Raw genomic sequence first — 20,144 nt, forward strand, 5'->3', positions numbered from 1 at the left:
TCAGTGTTCCTGGTGTGCAATAAATGTGCTGGAATTTCAATGGATTCCAAAGGCGTAACAATAATAGCATTAAGAGCTGGCCAGCGCCTTTGATGTTATTGACAAAAAGAGGGAGAGTGTGGGCAAAGGGGCCCCTGTCATTTTCTGTCCTGAGCTTTTAAACTTTTGACCTCCAACCTTTTGTGTCAAAGAGCTTTTTCCATATGGGTGTTAGCCCTCTCAAGTATCCTGAATTCACTGAAGCATCAACATTTTCTTGGCGGGAAAAGGACATTCGGCATCTTGGAAAAGGCCCAACGTGGGGAGGGCATTGATTTCTGAGCATCCGCCATTGTCCACTCAGCCTGCAGCGGGGTGGGTTTGGATGGGGGCTTTGAGTGCCCACATGAACTGACTGGCTGTGTGGCAGGCAGCCCTGCAGGGCCGAGATGACGTTGCCCAGGGCATGCAGGCATCCCTCAGGAGGTGGCCCTATGCATGTTCTGAACGTGGGCAGCACCTGGAATCCTGCACAGGGAGGATTGCAAAGAGATGGCAGGTGCGTCTCTGGGTTCCCCTGCTTTTGTGGGAAGGCCTGTGCGGTGATGGAGCAATCTGCAGCCCCCACGTGGGAGACTGGCCTGGTCCACTGCTGCCATTGCGTGGCCTCAGTTTCCTTCCTTGTCTTCCCTGCCTCCTTTACCTTTCTTATAATAAACATTTATGGGGTTCCGACACCCCACCTGGCCCCGTGCCCCAGATAGCCTGGGACGGAAAGCGGACAATCCTGATCTGACAGTGTGCCTGCCAGTACAGGGACTCATTTCCTTGTCTCCTGGCATGGTACTGGGACAGAGTAAGCGCTTGTCTTTTTTGGGAGCGGTTATCTCTCACAGCCATGCCTACAGCTCAGTCTTGAGTGGTCCCGTACTTGTTCGAGGGAGACCGCTTGCGTAGGGGCGCAAGGGCCGTCTGAGAGCCTAGAGTCTGGTGGGAGAGGCAATGACCGAGCACGAGCAGGTGCAGACAGAACTGCACAGGTGGTCCCACCCCACCTGAATGCCGGAGAAGGGAAGAAGGAGCAAATATTCCGTATGAGGGTCCCTAGGGAAGCTTCACTAAGCAGGTGGCATTTGCACGAGTCTTGAAGACAGAGTAGGAGTTGAGCAAGAGGGCGTTTGTTCTCGAGTGAGGGGACAGCGTCAGAAACAATGGACAGCTGCGCACGGAAGCACTAGCATGCGGGAGTCTCTGGATGCAGCCAGGTTACTGGGGGCCTTGACTGCCCCTGGGAGGTTGTATTGGATCGGGAAGGTTCTCCTGGGCCACTGCAGACTTTGGGGGCAGGGAGGGACATGGCCAGTGTAGGTTTTAAGGATATAAGTCTGGAGACGTTAGTTTAGATAAGAAATGATAAAAAGCCTGAACTCTTGACAGTGTCAGTAGAGTCTCAGAGCACTGGCTTTGGAGCGAAAAAGACACTGGCTATGTCATGCTCTCCTGCGTTTGCCTGGACAAGACCCGTAACCATCTCCCTTGTCTGGAAGAATGGGCATATTCTTCACACCTGCGCTCCAGGGTCTTAGGAAGGCAGAAACGAGGTCGTGAGTCTGACTTAGTACAGCACCTGACACGTATTCAGGTATTCAGTGAATTGTACTTACACTTGCGATTGTTTTCATTATTAGTAATCACCGTTCATGGGGGAAAACTTTGGAAGACCTTTGGGGATTGGTTGATGGGAACTAGAAATGGGGTGGATAGTGGACTTTAAAGTCGGGGGGAGGGGAGAATCAATAATCTACTCTTCAACAGTTTCTTGTCTGATACTGAGCTGAATATATGCTGCATTTATTTCTCATTGGCCGCAAAGACGCCATCCAGCCCACCCTTGAGGTCACTCCTGGTTTTCCATTGCCATCAAAATATTTCTCAAGTGGACTCGGATGAGTGGCTCTCTTGGATTAGTGGCATCGTCCTGTGCTGTGGGACACGGAAGACACAGGTAAACTCCCTGATGCTCCGAACGTCGGCCCCCCTTCTCCTCCCAGGAGGGACTGGGTTTGTGTGCCAGAGAGCTCCTCGAGTTTCCTACTCTGGAAGCAGGATTGACACTCCAGTTGGGGCTTCATAGTGCCTGGAATTCTGCCACCTCCAGTGTGCTCTGCCAAGGAAATTGAAGGAGCACCAACGGGGTGCCTGGGTGGTTCAGTTGGTTAAGCATCTGACTCTTGATTTCAGCTCAGGTCATGATAATCACGGGTTCGTGAGTTCAAGCTCCGTATCGTCCTCTACACTGACAGTGTGGAGCCTGCTTGGGATTCTCTCTCTCCCTCTCTCTCTCTCTCTCTCTCTCTCTGACCCTCCCCCCTCCTGAGAATAAATAAATAAACCTAAAAAAAAAAAGAGCATGAACTTGGATCACAAGGCCTTAGTTTTATGCAGCGTTGGGTAGGTCTTCTAATTTTCTGGGCAGATAACGGAAGTTTTCCTTCTTAATTCTCGGGATTATCATGATAATAGGGAATAAAGCGAAACAAGACTGAGGGGAATAATAATAAAGCTTTGGAAATGATTCTTAGGGTTGCCAAGAGCATCCCGTGAGGAAATGTGTATGAGTTTTATAAAATATAAAGCAATGTATTCCTTTGCTATCACATTTCACTACCTGCTTCTGCTAATTTTGCAACAGTCAAAAAGTGGAGTTTTTGAGTAGATTGATTTTGGATAGGATACAACTTCTAGACCTTACCTTTGTTGATTAATTGTTGGCTTGCTAACTAAACCAGGCAACTTTTTGAGTCCATTGTGTCTCCAAGGCCTCTGTAGTTAGATCTGAGATACCAAACATTTTTCCTGCAAACATTTCATCCTCTGCTTTCATTTTATCGGCATTAAATCCTACTGTATATTTTTGGAGCTATGAATTTGGCTTTTGAATTGTGCTGCACAAATAAATCGTCATTGATAGAAGACTTTGTTATTAGTAATCAATTCCCACCTTTTAATTTCCAGGCTTACTGATTGTCACTGGAAATACACTGTTAGCATATTTCAAAGTAAATGGATTTGTCACTTTTAATGTCACTTTTAATGATTCCTTGTATGTTGTCACATGATTTCCCTCAGAGAATTCCGTTTAGGCATGATGGCTGTGAACCATCTCTCATTTCTCTGTGCTGCTTTTTCTTCTGTTTATTTTTTTCTCTCCTATCCTGGCAGGAAAACAAGAAACAACAACAATGTCATGGATGCACATATATGGGATCATAGATAGGCAAGACACATTCCAGAGGGTGGATGGAAGGATTCCATTGGTTGGCCAGTAGGTAGATGTGGTCTGTTTCCACCATTGGGAATCTAGTGGATAAGATTTGTGGCTGAGAAATGTGCAAAGGCTTGCTGATGAAGGAAGTCAGAAGGAACCAAAAAGGAGAGAAATCAGCCATTTTATTTGTTCATTACCCAGGACACGTTTGAGGTGGTAAAGGCAGAGGGCTATTTGTCATTTTCTCGTGGAAATACATGATTACGTTTGTTTGGAAGCATGGTGTGGATGGATTATGGTATGACCGGAGTGTAGTGCTGGGTAGCATCGAGGTCTAAAATATTAAGTAATATGCCTATGTGCTTGCATGGAAGAAATGATAGAAAGATTGCTATTTGAGTAGTGGGGAATGCCCGTAGAAATTGATACAAGAGGGTTCAGGAATGTTGGATAGTTGCCAAAAATAAAATTGATTGGGTTTTAGAAATAGTATAGTTTTTGTTGTTTATTAGCTTTCTATGAAATTTTGTGTATATGCTACTTAGTTTATAAGGAAACAAGTTTGCAAGTGTAAATGATTATTGCTGCTACTTGCTAGATTTATAGTCAATTTCATCCATCATCGTGCTTATCTTAGAATTTATTTGGCATAGGTTTTGCTAAAATCACTGGGTAAGTATCCCTTTTCAGAATAATTATTAGCATGGAAACTCCTACTATAAAGATGTTTTTAAGTGACACAAAGTGACATATAAGTACTTCACATATATAGTGTTGTCACTCCAAAACTACATGGATAGGAGAGAAAAATTGGTGGGCGGTTTTTCCGAAAAGTAAGAATCTCAGAAAATTACTTTATTGTGGTATTCTAGGACAGGGTCCGTCAAACAATTTTTTGTAAAAGGCCACATAGGCAACATGTGTTCTCTGTCGTAACTAGTCAACTCTGCCATTGTAGTGTGAAAGCAGAAATAAGCAATTTGTAAGCAAAAGAGCATACGTGTATTCTAATAAAAACTTTATTTGCAAAAGCTGGCCCACACACAGTAGTTAGCAGATCCCTCCCATAGCATATTCTTTCCAAGTTAAGGCTCTTGCCATGGTATAAAGTGACAAAATAATCTTTTTAAAATTTTTTTAAGTGCAAGACATCTCTATGGATTTCTAGATTGTATTAGAACCAACTTCTTAGAACTTGTACCATGCTCCAGAAGGCCTTATAAACAAGATGATATACACTAATGACACTGGAGATGTTTCTGGTTCCATTTCACATTCATGTAAGACCAGAAAGAAGATTCCTCTTGCTCCATGGGGTGAGTCCACTGGGCGAGGTTTCAGCAGGTTCACAGCTGATCCCTGTAGGATGCCACTCTCAAGATTCCACTCATTGCAGACTAGGAGGGCCATAGACTGCCTTGTTCTACACATTCCTGGTCAGGCATCCCTGGGATGTCCTCAGGGGCTAGATCGTCTCCTTTCTGGTGCCATGTTGTTCATAAGCATGTTCCTGCCCATGGGCGGGAATACAGGGATTTTTGTGTGAAGGAACCTGGGTGTTAAAGTCCGTTCACTGGGTGATGCCTCCTTCAGGCCACTGAGCCCAGGCAAAGGTCTTGCAGGCATCTATGTGATGGTTGGAGATGCCCAAAGCAGAAGGGGGGGAGACAAGGCCCTGGTAACTCTTCACCATCTCACTGGAGGAGGAAGGGTCTCTCTCTCTCTCTCTCTCTTTCTCTCTCTCTCTGTCCTCCTTGAGACCTCTCATTTGGTAGTCACTGGGTGATTATTTTGGTTCTGGTATAGTGGATGTTGGCCACGTGGGGTTTTAATGATATTTTTGCTGATGATAGGCAATTGAGTGAATCTGGGGGGACTGGACATTCCTACGGGCAGGGTTTACCCTAATGACAGGAAAAATAATCTCTAGTTCTGTTCTCGAATATCTTCCGAAGTCAATGTGCAAACGCTTTCAGTATTTAAATAAGCCAGGAGAACTTGGGCACTTTGCTCTTGTGGGCCCTGTGCTATTTCCTGGGTACTTTCGGCCACTCAAGTGCCATCTGGTGAATCATCCTCCTTTAGGGCACAAAGTGAGCCTACTTTGATCTCTCTTTTTTATTCTACGATTTTTATATGGAAATTTCAAGCCTTAAAAGGCAGTTTTCCAGAATGGCATCTAAGAGATCTTCCAGCCTGAGGATACTAAAACTATTTTCTGGGGAGAAAGATGCAACTGAAGATAAATCTCCAAGTGTCTTTCTCTGGCTACAGGTTTTATGATCAACCCAGGCTGTTGTGCAGAGACCTAAAAATCAATGCCTCTCATTCCTAATGAGATCCTTAATGCGCGGTATGATGACAGGCAGCACGAAACCGAATACCGACGACGATACCCAGCACAAATATTTTTACTATGCATTTCCATTTAAACACGTGTCAAGCCAATTACATATTTATGGGGTTTAAAGACTATTGCACTGGAGCCTCGGATAACACACACTCTTCAAGTCTCGGTTTAGTAGAAGAGGAATTTTAGTCTAATAGTCAAGCCTCTTGCAAGCATGCAATAAATCATCTTTGCAACCATAAGCATGTACAGTTGACTGCTTACCGCGGCTCCACAGACTCACCCCCACCTGGTAGAATTTTAATTCCCTCAGTAAAATTGATTCCACCAGTTCTGCACATTACTCTCCCTGTCTTCCATTTAGCCCGTTAGTTTGCTGACAGTAGAGTACACAGCACTTAGCAGCGGGTTTGTGGAACCATCAGTCAGGAAATTGTATGATAAATAGGAGGCAGCCAGGTTTAGTGGCACTTCCTTCTGCTCCAGCAGTTTTCCCCTGACTTTGGAAAAGTCATCATGTGGTGTTTTGTCAAGGGCCAGAACAGGAGATGGCCGCGGTGCGGTGACTTATTGCACATACACTTGAGTTATGATGTGCACAGCTGCGCTGCTCATGTGTAAATAATAACCCGTGAGGGGGATAATTATGGTGGCTGCTGGCGACACGGGCCTGTGCTTGTCGCGTGGGTTTTCTTGGACAGCTTCTTGGGCCCGTGATGGAATACGCTGCCGATCGTCCGCGCAGAGGCGACGAGCCAAGAGGCAAGGAGAGCACCCAGCGTTGGAGGATTCGGGAACTTTTTTATTTTTGAGAAATGTGTTAGGGTCGATGTCACGTGATGCCACGGGTGTTACAGCACAGGATCGAACTCTTTTTTTTTTCCTTCGTCGGTACCGTGCAGCTGTGCTCAAGCATGTCTCGAGCTGGAAGAGGGATGTTCCATCGCAGTTTCCCAGAAAGTAGCTTCCGAGGTGTGGTCTCCACAGATAAGCGACCCACAAAGTGTAACTGTTTGCACAGATGTTCATTAGTCCAGGAGAAGTTATTTTAGACTAAATCAAAAGGGAAACAAATAGAAACTGTAAAATACTTAAACTGAGGCCAGATGTCTTTGCTCAAGTCCGATGAGATCCATTAATTTTTGTTCTTTATTTACCCTAATTCCAGAATGCACAGTTCGCAGATTTCCTTAGAACATAAACAATCACATACTTCCAGTCAGAATTAAATTTTTAAGCTCACCAAACACCAAACTCAACAGTGAGAAATGACTATAAAATGCCCCAATAATTGTGTCTTCTGTTTTCCTCTCAAAAGAGTTTTGCGGCACTGGGCCGTTTGCTCTTTGGTTCTGAAAGAAGGAGGGAGGGAGAGAATAAGAGTGAATTAAAATCTTGTTAGACACACTAACTTCTTGAAAGTGAAAAGGTGGCAGTGCCTTTCAGATGTCCACAATAGCCCTTCCAGGTTTTCCTGGGGAGGAGATTTTTATGCTGCTTGGGTACACCCTTGATTTTATAGGATTAACAGGTTGGTCTTTGCCTGCGTGCACATAATCACTGCACTTCATTATCAATACTCAAACGATAAGGAGTGTTACTTCCTGGATGTCTGAGGCAGATACCGAATGTGGAATAAATCCACACTTTTCGAGCCCCGCGTATATGAAAAATGTGGATTTGCGCCCTGTCGTAATTCATCGCTGAACCCACATAGAGAAAATCAGATACAGTCGACACCCACTTATCTGGTGGAGAGAATTGAATCACGCAGTCCACGGCCAAGAGCCAACAAGGAGAGAAGTGAAAAGATCCTCCAGCTCTGACGTGTTTGTCACAACGTCCCTCACCACGGCCATGGAAAATGTGTAGGAGAAAGTCTTAGGTGGAGGGTCAGACTCTGTGAATGCTTGACTTAAACACAGTGCTAGGGGGTTTGTTTCTCTGATTGCTAAGAGCTGATGACGGTGTGCCGAGTTCGAAGTCTGCTGGAGGCCAGCACGTTTGCAGGAGCAGCGACCCCTAAGAGGAGAAGAGAAAGAAGAGCCGCCCCCATGTCTGGTGGCCAACCGCCTTATCTGACTGGAATCTGACTCATTTAGGCTGTTTCAGAATTTAAAACCAGGAAATATTTTACTGAATGTGCGTCAGACCTTCAAGCTAGTGAGAAAGATTGCTGCAGTCGATTGTATGTTGTTTGCAGAAGGATGGATTAATTTTCATGGAAAATGGTTATGTGAGGTCGGACATTTTGGCTCTGCAGGATGACTGACTTACGTGGCACACTGAATGTGACAAGAGTGTGGGGTAAACTTTCCCACTTAGCATTCCAGCTACCAAGATTTGCATTACAAAAGAGCAACTCCCACATCCTTTAGATTTAAGTCCTAAGTGGTGCACTTAAAATATAATTGAGTTTTTCAGGGTGCCTGGGTGGCTCAGTGGATTGAGTGTCCGACTCTTAATTTCGGCTCAGGTCATGAGGTGGTGGGTTCAAGTCCTGAGTTGGGCTCCATGCCAAGCATGGAGCCTGCTTATCATTTTAGACTAAATCAAAAGGGAAACAAATAGAAGCTCGTGCTCTCTTTCTCAATTTAAAAATTGTATATATTATTGATTTTTCATGTGGAATTTATACAGTGGCTTACACTTTGTGGTATCGCAGTGGCAGTGCCCTGACCATACCAGGATGATGCCTCCTCTCCCTATTTGCCACTCCTCCCACCTTCATCTTACAAGGAGCACAGGATGCAGTCAGTAATTGACCTTTTTGTTACAATATTCCTCTTCCAATCCCACAAGTTTTCTAAGAAACGTTCCAAATCTGGTGGAGCCATAGCTTTGGGCACCTCCTTGGTTCGGTCAACACTGCGTCAATGGTTTTTCACTCTTACTATATTTTTTCCTCATAACCATACTTGTAGATTCTCAAAGGAAGGCAGCCAGGGCAAAGTTCAACACAAGGGAAGTAAGATTTCATAATTTTTTTTGAAACTTTATTATAGGGCGCCTGGGTGGCTCAGTCCGTTAAGCATCTTGGCTCAGGTCATGATCTCACGGGTTTGTAGGTTCGGGCTCTGTGCTAACACCTCAGAGCCTGGAGCCTGCTTTGGATTTTGTGTCTCCCTTTCTCTCCACCCCTCCCCTGCTCACTCTCTGTCTCTCTCAAAAATAAATAAACATAAAAATTAAAAGAGTTTATTATGTTTACATTCTAAGAGATGCTTGTTGAAGAAAATCTAGAAAAAAGAGAAATGCATAGGGAGGAAAATGAAAAAACACCTAAAGTCACCCCATGCACACCTAATACTTGGATATGGGGGCTTATGCAAATCCACGGTGTGGGTGCCGGTCTGTGTTTGGCACAGCCCCCCATTCCCCACTTAGAGGTTCTGTGTCACTTCTTCCAGCCACCACTCAGAACCTGTTCACAGCGCCTCCCTTGGGATCCTCTGCGCCACCTGCTACCTCAGGTTTAGGCAAAACCTTCAGACGTCTAGAAAATGCTTGAAGCCCTCCTGAGGCACCTCTGTGTGTGCACATCAATTCCCGGGGAAGATCTGGGGCAGTAGCAGCAGGATGGTTCTGTGCAGGCTGCCAGGACAGACACGTGTGGGAGATAATATTTGAAGAGAGGCTTTGGCGTATTTGCCGTAACGCAAGGCTCATCACCGTGGAGACGCATCTTCGCTCCGTCACTTTGCTTCTTGAAACTCAGGGAAAACTCGAGTATCAGCCGTGCTTCTAAGAATAAAATGCGGCAAAATTCTCTTCAGCTTTTGCAGTGAATCACTATTTAGGAAAAAAAAAAAAAAGCCCTTGATGAGATTTGTAGGAGACCATGTGCTTACGTTACTGTAGTGAAGTAGAGGAGCGGCCGGAAGTAAGTGCACACACAGGAACCCAGGAAACTCTAAACACCAGCCTAAGCAGGAGGGAGGCTGGTCGGGGTCCAAGGTGAATGTCAGTGCTGTGGGGGAAGCATTCCTCTGTTTGCTCCCAGCCTCTCTTTGTCAGTCCGAGAGGGGTCAGCTCACCTCTTCCGGCCAGGCCCTGTAGCATTTCTCTGGCTAGCCTATAGATTGGCTGCCCTTGCCCTTGTGTGGGACTGTGGAGGTCTGGCCCAGGACGGGAAGGAGGAGATCGTGCATTTAAACTTTAAAATAGTGTGTGTATCATACACTTATATGTAAGTGTAGACATAACGTGTATGTAGACCCATGCATTCAAGCAGGGACTTTAGAAAATACTGCTTCCTTTAAAAAGCATCAGGGATATGGGAGAAGGGAAGCTAGTATGTGTATTACATCGTTGTCTAAATTTCACTTGACGGTACAATTTAAAAGAAAGTAAGAGTCTTGTCGTCCTTTCCTTTTGGTTTTGTGGCTCCCTCCAGCCCTTGTGCTCCTCTGGGCTTTCTCCCAGGGTGGAACACACATTACTCCCTGTTCTTACTTTCCTGTCTGGGTTTACTGCATTCCTAGCCTCCACCTTCTCAGGTGCCGTGCGCTCGGTCATACTTCCATAGTACCCGTAGCCTCATAATGCACTTTAAAGAGTTCTTCCACAAATTCTTAAAGTGGACTCCACCCAAGTTGTCAAGACAGTATAACGGTGTTGTGTCGTGGGCTGGGATTCTGTTTCAGGGTGTTCCTCTTACCCATGTTGGATTTTCGTTCTTTTTCAGACCCTTCTCATCTCTTTCCTGCATTCCACCCTCCTGTGCCGATTGATGCGAGACATCATGAGGGGCGTTACCATTATGACCCGTCTCCGATTCCTCCATTGCATGTGTAAGTAATAAAACTTTACCCTTTAATGAAGCAGCACGGGATACTAGCTTTTTCTGTCTCACGACTTTTTGTCAACAGTGCGGCTGCTCGGCTTTGAAGGTGTAATAGAAGTATAAGATTTACTTTTGCAATACGGCAAGCCTATCTGTTCCTGGACGCACTGAAGCAAATCCCCGTTGCTTCCTGAAGAATGCCTATCACACTAGGTGGCTGGCAAGTATTCACTATATATTTTGCTGACGTGTGTTCTGTGGGCTGTAAATACTAAATTAAAAAAGTAGGGCCCTAATGGGAAGTTACTACTCAGAATATGGATCTGGGAGAGATTGGGTTTGAAGTTTTTCCTGCTAAAACTCAGATTACCTGGAAGTCCTGTCCCAGGGCTCGCCAATGAATTATAATGAAAATGCTGTGGTAAATTTTCATAACCCCCCACGGTGCGTCCACCAACAGTGACTTGACGGATGGGAATGTCTCCCCAACAAAATGGCGCTTGCGATCGCTCACACGATTTACACAAAGATAAGAGGAAAGCATGACTTTGATAACATACATTAGAAAAGAAAGCAGAACATTTTGTGGAAATAAATATTACCTTACTCAGGTTGGGGGTAAAAAGAGTATTCGGCTTGCAAACTGCAATGCTATTTTTTTGGTAGTCATGTCCAGAAACATTGTCAGATACTGTGATTACTGGAGCTGCGGTCTGGGAGGGGCTCTCCCTTACTAATGGCCTTGATGTATACATCTAGTTAGATCTGGTAATCACCCTTCATTCTGAGACAGTAAAGTTAGAAAAGCACAAATAATACTTTGAAGAATAATGCTGGTTATTTAGATGGTAGATTGCATCTCCGTGGCTATTAGTTAAGCTGTGTAATTACGTATATGCCAAAGAAAAATGAAGTTGTTTTAAAACAAGTCCTCCTCTGTGAACAGAATTAATTGATATTAACAGCCGTAACTACATGCCCAAGTACACATATAATATTTTACCAACAGTTTTTTGGATCCATCCCCCATTATTGAATTGTAATTTCAGAGCAGATTTGCCTGGAGGTAAGTAATAAATCTGTGGTGCAGACTTCCGTAAGCATTAACGGAGAAGTGGGTATTTATGGAGAGAGAATACGGAGACTCGTGACTTATTCTTTGACTTTTCACTGGAACACGAGTGAGTATTTACAGGGTTCTGAAGCCTGCTAAAAATATACTGAAATAAAACCATGAGGCCAATTAAAAGCTCCTATAGAAAGGGAAGGAAATTCCAAATTCAGGCCGAAACCCGCCATGTCATTCACCCCGTTGTAGGGAGGTTTTGTGGGGCAGATGGGACCACAAAGGTCTCCGACGAGGCCCTGCCCTGTGGTGCGGAGCCAGCGAGGGCCAGATCAGCCTTGGTGATGCAGGTGGCAGATTCCTCCCAGACTCCAGTCTCTGTGATGTGGTGACTTAAATCAGATTTTTGTGGGATTTCAGAATCGTTCACTCTTTCAAAAACCCTGTTATGGAGCAATCCCTCCCCCCCACCCCCACCAGAATAAGTTTATATGACCGAATGAACTAATTCCTATGGGTTCATTATAGTTCGCCTTGTTATTAAATTCAAATATGAGTTTACCAATAAAAATCCCAAGCCTTGGTTCTTTGGCAGAATGCAGTAGCAAGCCCTCATGTCGCCCACACCTTGTGTTCTAGACCCTGATTGCTGTACCTTCAGTTTTAGCTCACCTGTGATAAAAACACCACAAGATGAGGCAGGTCAAGTTTGGAAAGTCCTGGGGTTGGGGGTTGCATCTCAGGTATGACTGCTGAGCTGGGATTTTTATAGATTTCAGGACTTCCTGGTGTTCCAGCCAAGCCTTAGGATGCTTTCACAGCAATGGACTGAATTGTTTGCTAGCTGCCTAAACAGATAGTTATCAAAATTCATAATATAGGGCCAGTAGATAATCCTGAGGCCCACAGAGGAGCCCCAGAGAGCTCTGAGAGGAGTGCCATTGCTGTGTGCAGAGCATAGTGAGAAGGTGGGTCTGTGCCCTCCTGGGACTGCTAGTCCTTAGCAGGGATCTGGGTGGGGACAATGAGCTTATGCAGTTGGCTCCAGAAGGCTAGGGGACATCTCAGATCCCGTGTGCCTTTGTAACAGAATCTTCCTTATGCATTTATGCATTGCCCTCAGTGGCCTTCCCTCGCTGGTGGGGTGGCAGACTCCTGCTTAAAACTCCTCATCCTCAAGTTCTAATTCAGGTATCACCCCTACTGGCTATCCCCCGAGGCTGTTCCTCATTTTGCCAGGTACCTTGCGAAAAAGGTGCTCAGTAACACTCAGGTGGCCCATCCGGGAGTCGTGATGAGCTCCAATACCCCACTCTTTCTTTATTCACGCTCACCTGTGCTGGGAACTCTGGTAACCTACCCTCGAGTGGATTGGTTTCATCCCCTGGAAATGAGGTTTTCTGCCTTACCCGACTCTCTCAGATTGCAGGAAGAGTTCAATGAAGTCATGTTCATGTGAACGCTTTTAAGAGCATAGAGCTCTAAACAAATGTTGGGGGTTAGCATTCCAGGAAGTGGGGGCCTCAGAAACACTCGCCTCGCTCAGTCATGAATCCCTTCTTGCCTTTGCACCTTCAGAGGTGTTATAAGTAGACGCCTGTGATCATTTTAGGAGCGGAGAGTAATCTAGGCAAGTATGGCTTGGTTGCTAGAATCTTAAAACACCTCTGGGGGTGCCTGGGTGGCTCAGTCAGTTGGGGATCCAACTTCAGCTTGGGTCACGATCTCATGGTTCGTGAGTTCGAGCCCCACATCAGGCTCTCTGCTGCCAGCATGGAGCTGCTTCGGTCCTCTGTCTCCCTCTCTCTGCCCCTCTCCCACTTGTGCACGTGCTCTCTCTATCTCTCTCAAAAAGAAATAAACATTAAAAAAATTTAAAAAGAAAAAATAAAGCACATCTATGCTTAGGGGTAAAGCAGTATCCTGGAAAAGTAAAATGCTTTCATCTAGAACGTGAGTTCCAACATGCTTGCTATATAATTTTCTCATAGAAAATGAGGCCAAGTGAGCTTACAAAGTTTTTAGAATAAACATGTTTAATTATAAGAAGACAGAATTTGAGGATATTCTCATTATTTTGTACACATAATTGTCCTTCTGGTGCCAGCTTTAAAAATTAAATTATAAGTCTCTTGAAAACAGGATTTGTGTTGATGATGGAAATACTGACAGATCTCTGTTTAGAAGGATGGCAGGCACTGTGATAATTATGCTATCATATCCTATCATTAAAGATTCTATTGAAAGAGGTTTATAAATTGCTTCTCTTTTTAGATAAACCACCCTATATTAAGGCATCAACGATATGGTGCAGAATTAAATTAAAATCTCATAAAATGAAATATGTTCTGTATTAGCTGTTTGACACTTAATTTGCCTCTGAATGAGTAGAGGAAATCACAAATTAACCTGCCTTTGTTTTTCCAACCATGGCTTATTAGGTGTTAGAACAACTACAATTACAGCCTAATAATAACCACCAAGCCTTATAAATATGTACTGAAATGCGTCCCTTAGAACCCAGCTTGTTAAATGCAATGCCTTTAGCTTACCCTACTTAGCTCTCAGGGCATTGTCCACAGTGTACGGTTGGCAGTGTAGACCAGAGTCTAGAAACTCACATTGTTTTGAGTGTCCTGGAAATAATCGTAGAATTTGCTAGTATTTCCTTTCTTAACTCAGAATCATGATTTTAAATTCATGGACTTACAAGTGGGACATGGAATGTAGACATCATCTTTCTTTGAGTTGTCGCAGAAAGGTTGTCATATAAAATATATGATTCCTGCTTTGTGTTTACTTAATTGAAGTAGTTTGGAAATTAAGAAACATTGGAGGTGGGGGATTTCCCCTTTTCTTCTGAAAGTTACTCCCCACTGACTTCACCAGGACTTGTGCCCAGTAGATAGATCTAGAAAAGTGTAATGTTCTGGAAAAATACCAGTGAATGCATCTTATTATATTACTGAGATTTTTTGGAGCATTAATGACAGAACCTGAATGTATATCCAGAGTCAAGCAGATTTTTCCTTCCTGGTCTTCTGTGTATTCCATGCCTTGCGTGGTTATCAGGGTGCAGCCTTGCATAACTCCAGGAGGCCTTATTGTAATCTGTGGGGGTGGGTGATGCTCTCTTGGCCAAACATTATTGTATTTTCAGATTTCACTTGGAAATTTAGACAATCGCAATATTAAAGCTCCTCTCCCCCAAAATACAGTTGGATGTTTGAGTGACTTACCTTGCTTCAATGAAGAAAGTACTCTTTCTCTTGCATTTTGAGTGCATGTTTTGTTTTTGTTTTGTTTTTTTGTTTTTTTTTTTAATTAGAGTTAGAATTCATTTAAGCACGCTCCCTTTTAAAAACTAGAGGCGCCTGAATGGTTCAGTAGGTTGAGCATCCGAGTCTTGATTTTGGTTCAGGTTATGATCCCAGGGTCGGGCTCCAGGCTGAGCATGGAGCCTACTTAAGATTTTCTCTCTCTCTCCCTCTCCCTCTCCCTCCCTTCATCCGCTCCTCCCCCCTACTTGCAGGTGCAGGTGCTCTCTCTTTTTCTCTAAAAAAATAAAGATAAAAATAAACTAAACATAGTGTATTAATAGAAACGCAAATTATAAAGTTTTAAATTCCACGTTTATTCTGGATTTTTACTTGGGAGAAATGTCTGTCTTTTACATCAATTTTTTTTTGACCCAGAGTTGTCTCATTTATGGACCAATATGAATTGAATTTCAGACAGTCCATTTGCTTCATACTGAACTCTGAAATTCATTTTCCTAAGCGGGGTCCTTAGTGACTAACCCATTACAATAATCGAAGCCCCACAGAGCTTGCCAGTTGAGCCTAGAGCTGCCCTTGTCTGGAGCTGTGGGTGTGTGCCACACTGTGCCCAAGCCTGCAGCCACATAGGCTGCCCCATATCACCATCCACGTCACTCATTCATTTCAGCAAGCCAGTTTCATCTTCCCTCTTCTTTGGAGAAATGAGCGCTCATGCTCTGTTTTATTCGGCGGCTCTTTATTCTCTCACTTGAGTCAATGTGGCTCTTCCCGGGGCTGCCCGACTCACTGGAATTATTCCACCTAAGCAAGAAGAGGTGTCCCTCCTACTTAAAGTGGTCCGCAGCCTGGCGCCTGGGGAGAGGACTCCGTGCACAGCCGATCATTAATATTAGCTGTGACATCGAGTGCTCTGGAAATAAGTAAGGCTTTGCCCCATGATTGTGACTGCCTTTTAGGGAGGAGAGCAGGAAGATGAGTAGCAAGTTTGGAGCATGAATAAATACATTTCTTTCCAGGGAGAGAAAGGTCAAAGAAAAGATGCATCATTATGGTAAAAGCTTAGACAAAGGAAGAGCAAGGAGGTGGCCAGTGCTGCTACTCAGTTCCCTTCCCTCTTTTCTTCCCGCCCTCCCTGAAATCAGCACCTGGCTTGTCTTCCTAGGTCCTGTCCCTATAATGAGCACATGTAAGTTGTTCAAAGCAGCCTTCAGTCTGGCCACTTACTTAAAATTTTGTGATGGGCCCATACACATGATAGTGGTTTCTTTCTTTCTGTTCCCTCCAGTAAAGTACAGAGATTGATCAGAACCTTGTATTTGTATTTGGGGGCATAACCAGATTGGACTGTTTGAATAGTACAGTTTAAAATTAACAAAGTAGGGGTGCTTGGGTGGCCCAGTCAGTTGAGTGTCTGACTCTTGGTTTTGGCTCAGGTCATGATCTCACAGTTCATGGGATGGAGCCTTGTGTTGGGCTTCAGCTGACAGCCTTGGAGCCTGCTTGGGATTTTTTCCTCTTGCTCTCTCTCTGCCCCTCCCCCACTCAAGTACACTCTCTCTCAAAATAAATAAACTTAAAAAAAGAAAGAATTAAAATGAACAAAGTAGGGGTGCCTGGGTGGCTCAGTGAGTTAAGCGTCTGACTCTTGATTTGGCTCAGGTCATGATCTCATGGTCAGTCGTGAGACTGAGTCCCCTGTCAGGCTCTGCACTGAGCGCAGACCTGCTTGAGATTCCCTCCCCCACCTCTCCCTCTTTCCCCCTCTGACCCTCCCCTGCTTGTGGACACTCTCTTTCTCTAAAAAAGTAATAAGTAAGATAAACAAAGGAAAGTCCTTTTTTTCCATTCAGTGCTCTACCGTAAACATTATTAGGACTGGTAAAGTACAATGACAGATTCCATCAAATAGCTATAGCAAATATTGTGTAACACCCACTTGCCCTGCCAGAAAAAAAAAAAAAAGAAGAAATGAACTTGATTATAATTACATCTCTTGAGTACAAAGACTGTCTGTGTGTTTCTTTGCATTTGCTGGGCCAGATCCACGCCTTATGCATAAATATTCTTTTCAGGAATGATGATGGGCTATTTGTCTTAGGCCACTGGAGGATCACTGCCAACGCCTTTCTCCTGTTTTTGTTTGTTTACTATTGTTAGAGTGTATCACCTTTATGCCAACAAGGCTAGCACACTTAGAACTCAAAATCAAAAGCTTAATTAATATTAAGATTATATTAGGAGCACCTATAGTGATGTGATGCTCCTTAGTGCAATGCATTCCCTGGTACTAAATCATTTACTGGTGGTAAAAGTCCATAGGCACCTAATGTGACTGGGTACCATTTAATATACATTTATTGCTGCTTCCCCGGCCCTTCATATGGAAATAAAGTTAATGAAATTAACAATCTTAAATGGAAAACCTAAAAAGGATAGCACACTTCCAAAAAGAAGGGGGGGGGGAAGAAATGAATAGATAATACAACGTGAGAAAATATATAATGGCCATAGCTGTTATATGACATTTTTGCCTAATTAACTATGGGCGAGGTGCAATTTTAGACACTTGACATAATTATCTCCTATAATTCTTAGAGCAATGCTATGATGGGGTGGATACTACCAACCTTATTGTAAAGATACAGAGGCCTTGACCCAGAGAGATTACAAGGCTTGGGAGTAAATAGTGCATCAGATGTTACGACCCCCTTTATACTTGACTATTTTCCTCTGCTTGTGAAAATCAACACTGCAGATTTTGCTGGTCTAGTCTATGCTTCCTCGATGAACACAAATAGTTGTAACAGTACCCAATAGGAAGTTTTCAGTGTCACTGGCTGTCAGTGTCTTATGCGGATTTCTAAGGTAGGAAATACGGCAGCGTGAAGAGCCTTAAAAAGCCTTTTGACCCGATAAGCCTATCAATGGCTTGAAAAATCAGATACACATCAATGTTTGCGGCTGTAGAATTTGGGACACCAAACAACTGGCAAGTTTACATATCCAGCCATAGGGGGTGGGCTGGTAAATTGTGGTTCATCAGCTTGGTAGCCTATTGGGCAAAGCCTAACAGTTTTACACTTGAGAAGACTGTATTAAAACATGGGTAAATAATGGTCAGCGATTATAACGGTGTACTGTATAGAACGTAAGCCATGTTGGACTAGGTCACCACATGTGTCTTCCTGGGACCGTCTTCCCTCAGATACCCATGGCTTGCTCCCTCATGTCATACATTTGTCTGCAGTGATGTCTCCTTATCTGAGAGGTCGTCTTTGAAGACCATCAACTGAGCAGTTTGTCAAACTGCCCTGTAAGCCCAGTACAGGCCCATGGCCTGGTTTTGTGAATAAAGTTTTATGGGAACACAGCGACTGCCACTTGTTTACTGTTGTCTGTGGTGGCTTTAGCAATCAAGGGCCTAGTTGAGTACCTGAGACAGAGAGAATATGGCCTGCAAAGCCTAAAAGATACTTGGCCAACCCCAATCGAAAATAACACCCCCTTTCCAGCCCTACCCTTTGTCCCCTTTATATGCTTTATCTTTCTTTTTTTTAAGTTTATTTATTTTGAGAGAGGGAGGGAGAGAGAGACAGAGAGAGAGAGACAGAGGGAAAATGAACAAGTGAGGGAGGGATGGGGTGGTGGTGGGGGGGGAGAGAGAATCCCAGGCAGACTCTAGCAGAGCCCCGATGCTGGGCTCGATCCCATGAACTGTAAGATCATGACCTGAGCCGAAATCAGGAGTCGGATGCTCAAGTAACTGAGCCACCCAGGTGCCCTATATTTTTCTTTCTTTTTAATCAGTGAACACGTGCACAGTATTTTCTTCTTTTAGACTTTCATACTGCTAATCCCAACCCTTTTTCATTGCCTGTCATGTCACTTTAAAAAAGCAAATAGCTCTTGGGGGAGCCTGGGTGGCTCAGTCGGTTAAGCGTCCGACTTCGGCTCAGGTCATGATCTCGCAGTTTGTGAGTTCAAGCCCCACGTTGGGCTCTGTGCTGACAGCTCAGAGCCTGGGGCCTGTTTCAGATTCTGTGTCTCCCTCTCTCTCTCTGACCCTCTCCTGTTCATGCTCTGTCTCTCTCTGTCTCAAAAATAAATAAACGTTAAAAAAAAATTAAAAAAAAAAGCAAATAGCTCTTATTGTTTGGTTATCATTTCTCATGATTAACGGAAAAAATGGAAAGCCTGCCTAATTTTCAAGAACGACTTTAGACCACCTTCATGCAAAGTTCCTTGTGGAAGTATGAAAAGATGGGCGAGTTTCAATCCTGAAACTTTAGACATTTGAGTGAGCCCGGCGGCCTAAGTTTAGACCAACCAGTACACATTTCTTATTCTGCATCAAGAAATGAACACGAAACAAATAAACCTATACTCCAAGGGCATAGCACTTCTTTCTGTTTTGCAGTATTTCTAATGACTGAAATATTGAATTCGGTCATCGGTTGCAGAGAAAGCAGGCCCTAATTATAGCGCACATTCACAGAGTCTGAGCGGCAGCTTCTTGGATAAAATTCCTGTGTTCTTTGTGCTGCGCTCAGCGGTCAGGTCTGGGAGCAGATATTGACTGGAGGTATTCACGGTCACTGAACCGGAAGCCGCCGGCTCTATAGAGCCTGCTGTCAAACCTGTTGCAGGGGGCCTGGGGGCTACTGGACTGTAACAGACTTTTTTCTTTGAGTACAATGCTTCCACTCATGTTAAGCCTGGCTTCAAAGAAAACAGAAATTTACTGCCATGGTTGTATTTATTTTTCAAAATATGCGTTTGAGAAAATGGAACTTGAACGGGGTTTGTCCCAAAGGGAAGACACTTTCAGGTGAGTTCCCTGTGATGAATACCACCCGGACCAAAGCCGCCCTGCCCACCGTGGCCCTCTCTCCTTCACTTAGGTAACAGAACCCGATTTTTCCACCTAAACAAAGACATGCCATTTCCTATAGCAGCACAGCAGGCTGAGTTCATTTCAGACCTTTCCCCAGGAGAACAAAGGCCTGTGACACAGGACTGCCTGTCACTCATTTCTTTTTTGTTACTCTCGCATCCCTATCCCTGCCCCCAACCATATTCATATGTCAGCAAATAAAATGGTCGCAGATTTGTTTCCAGAAACCTGCCCTTGCTAACTTTCTGAATCTCAAGTAACACATGAGCAAGATCTTTGCATCTTTGGTGATGCTACGGGCCTGGGCATATGGAAAGGAAGCATCGGGGAAAAGGTCAGTTTTGAAACACATTCTCTGAGTCCTAAAGTTAGGGGGGTGTTTTGGCAGAACATTCATTAGATAACTGTATTGAAAAGAACATTGAAAAAAAAGATCTTGACCATTTGTAGTTTTGGTGTAATCTTTGTTAAAGACATATCAGAATAGTAATGGGTATCATTACATTGCATTTGGGTAAAA

The 20,144-nt window shown here is 44.1% G+C and overlaps 1 protein-coding gene across 1 annotated transcript in view; it reads left to right on the plus strand.

The window, feature by feature from the left end:
- Positions 1-20,144, plus strand: part of GLI3 (GLI family zinc finger 3) — a 265,226-nt gene that overhangs the window by 132,548 nt on the left and 112,534 nt on the right. Inside the window, exon 3 of the mRNA XM_047097109.1 lies at positions 10,285-10,390. Coding sequence (XP_046953065.1) covers positions 10,285-10,390 — 106 coding nt within the window. The remainder of the gene's footprint in view (positions 1-10,284; positions 10,391-20,144) is intronic.

The sequence above is a fragment of the Lynx rufus genome, unplaced genomic scaffold (genome assembly GCF_022079265.1).
Source record: "Lynx rufus isolate CCGP_SWC_20201006 ecotype Redwood Valley unplaced genomic scaffold, mLynRuf1.p SCAF_4, whole genome shotgun sequence".
In the NCBI taxonomy this organism is placed as follows: Eukaryota; Metazoa; Chordata; class Mammalia; order Carnivora; family Felidae; genus Lynx; species Lynx rufus.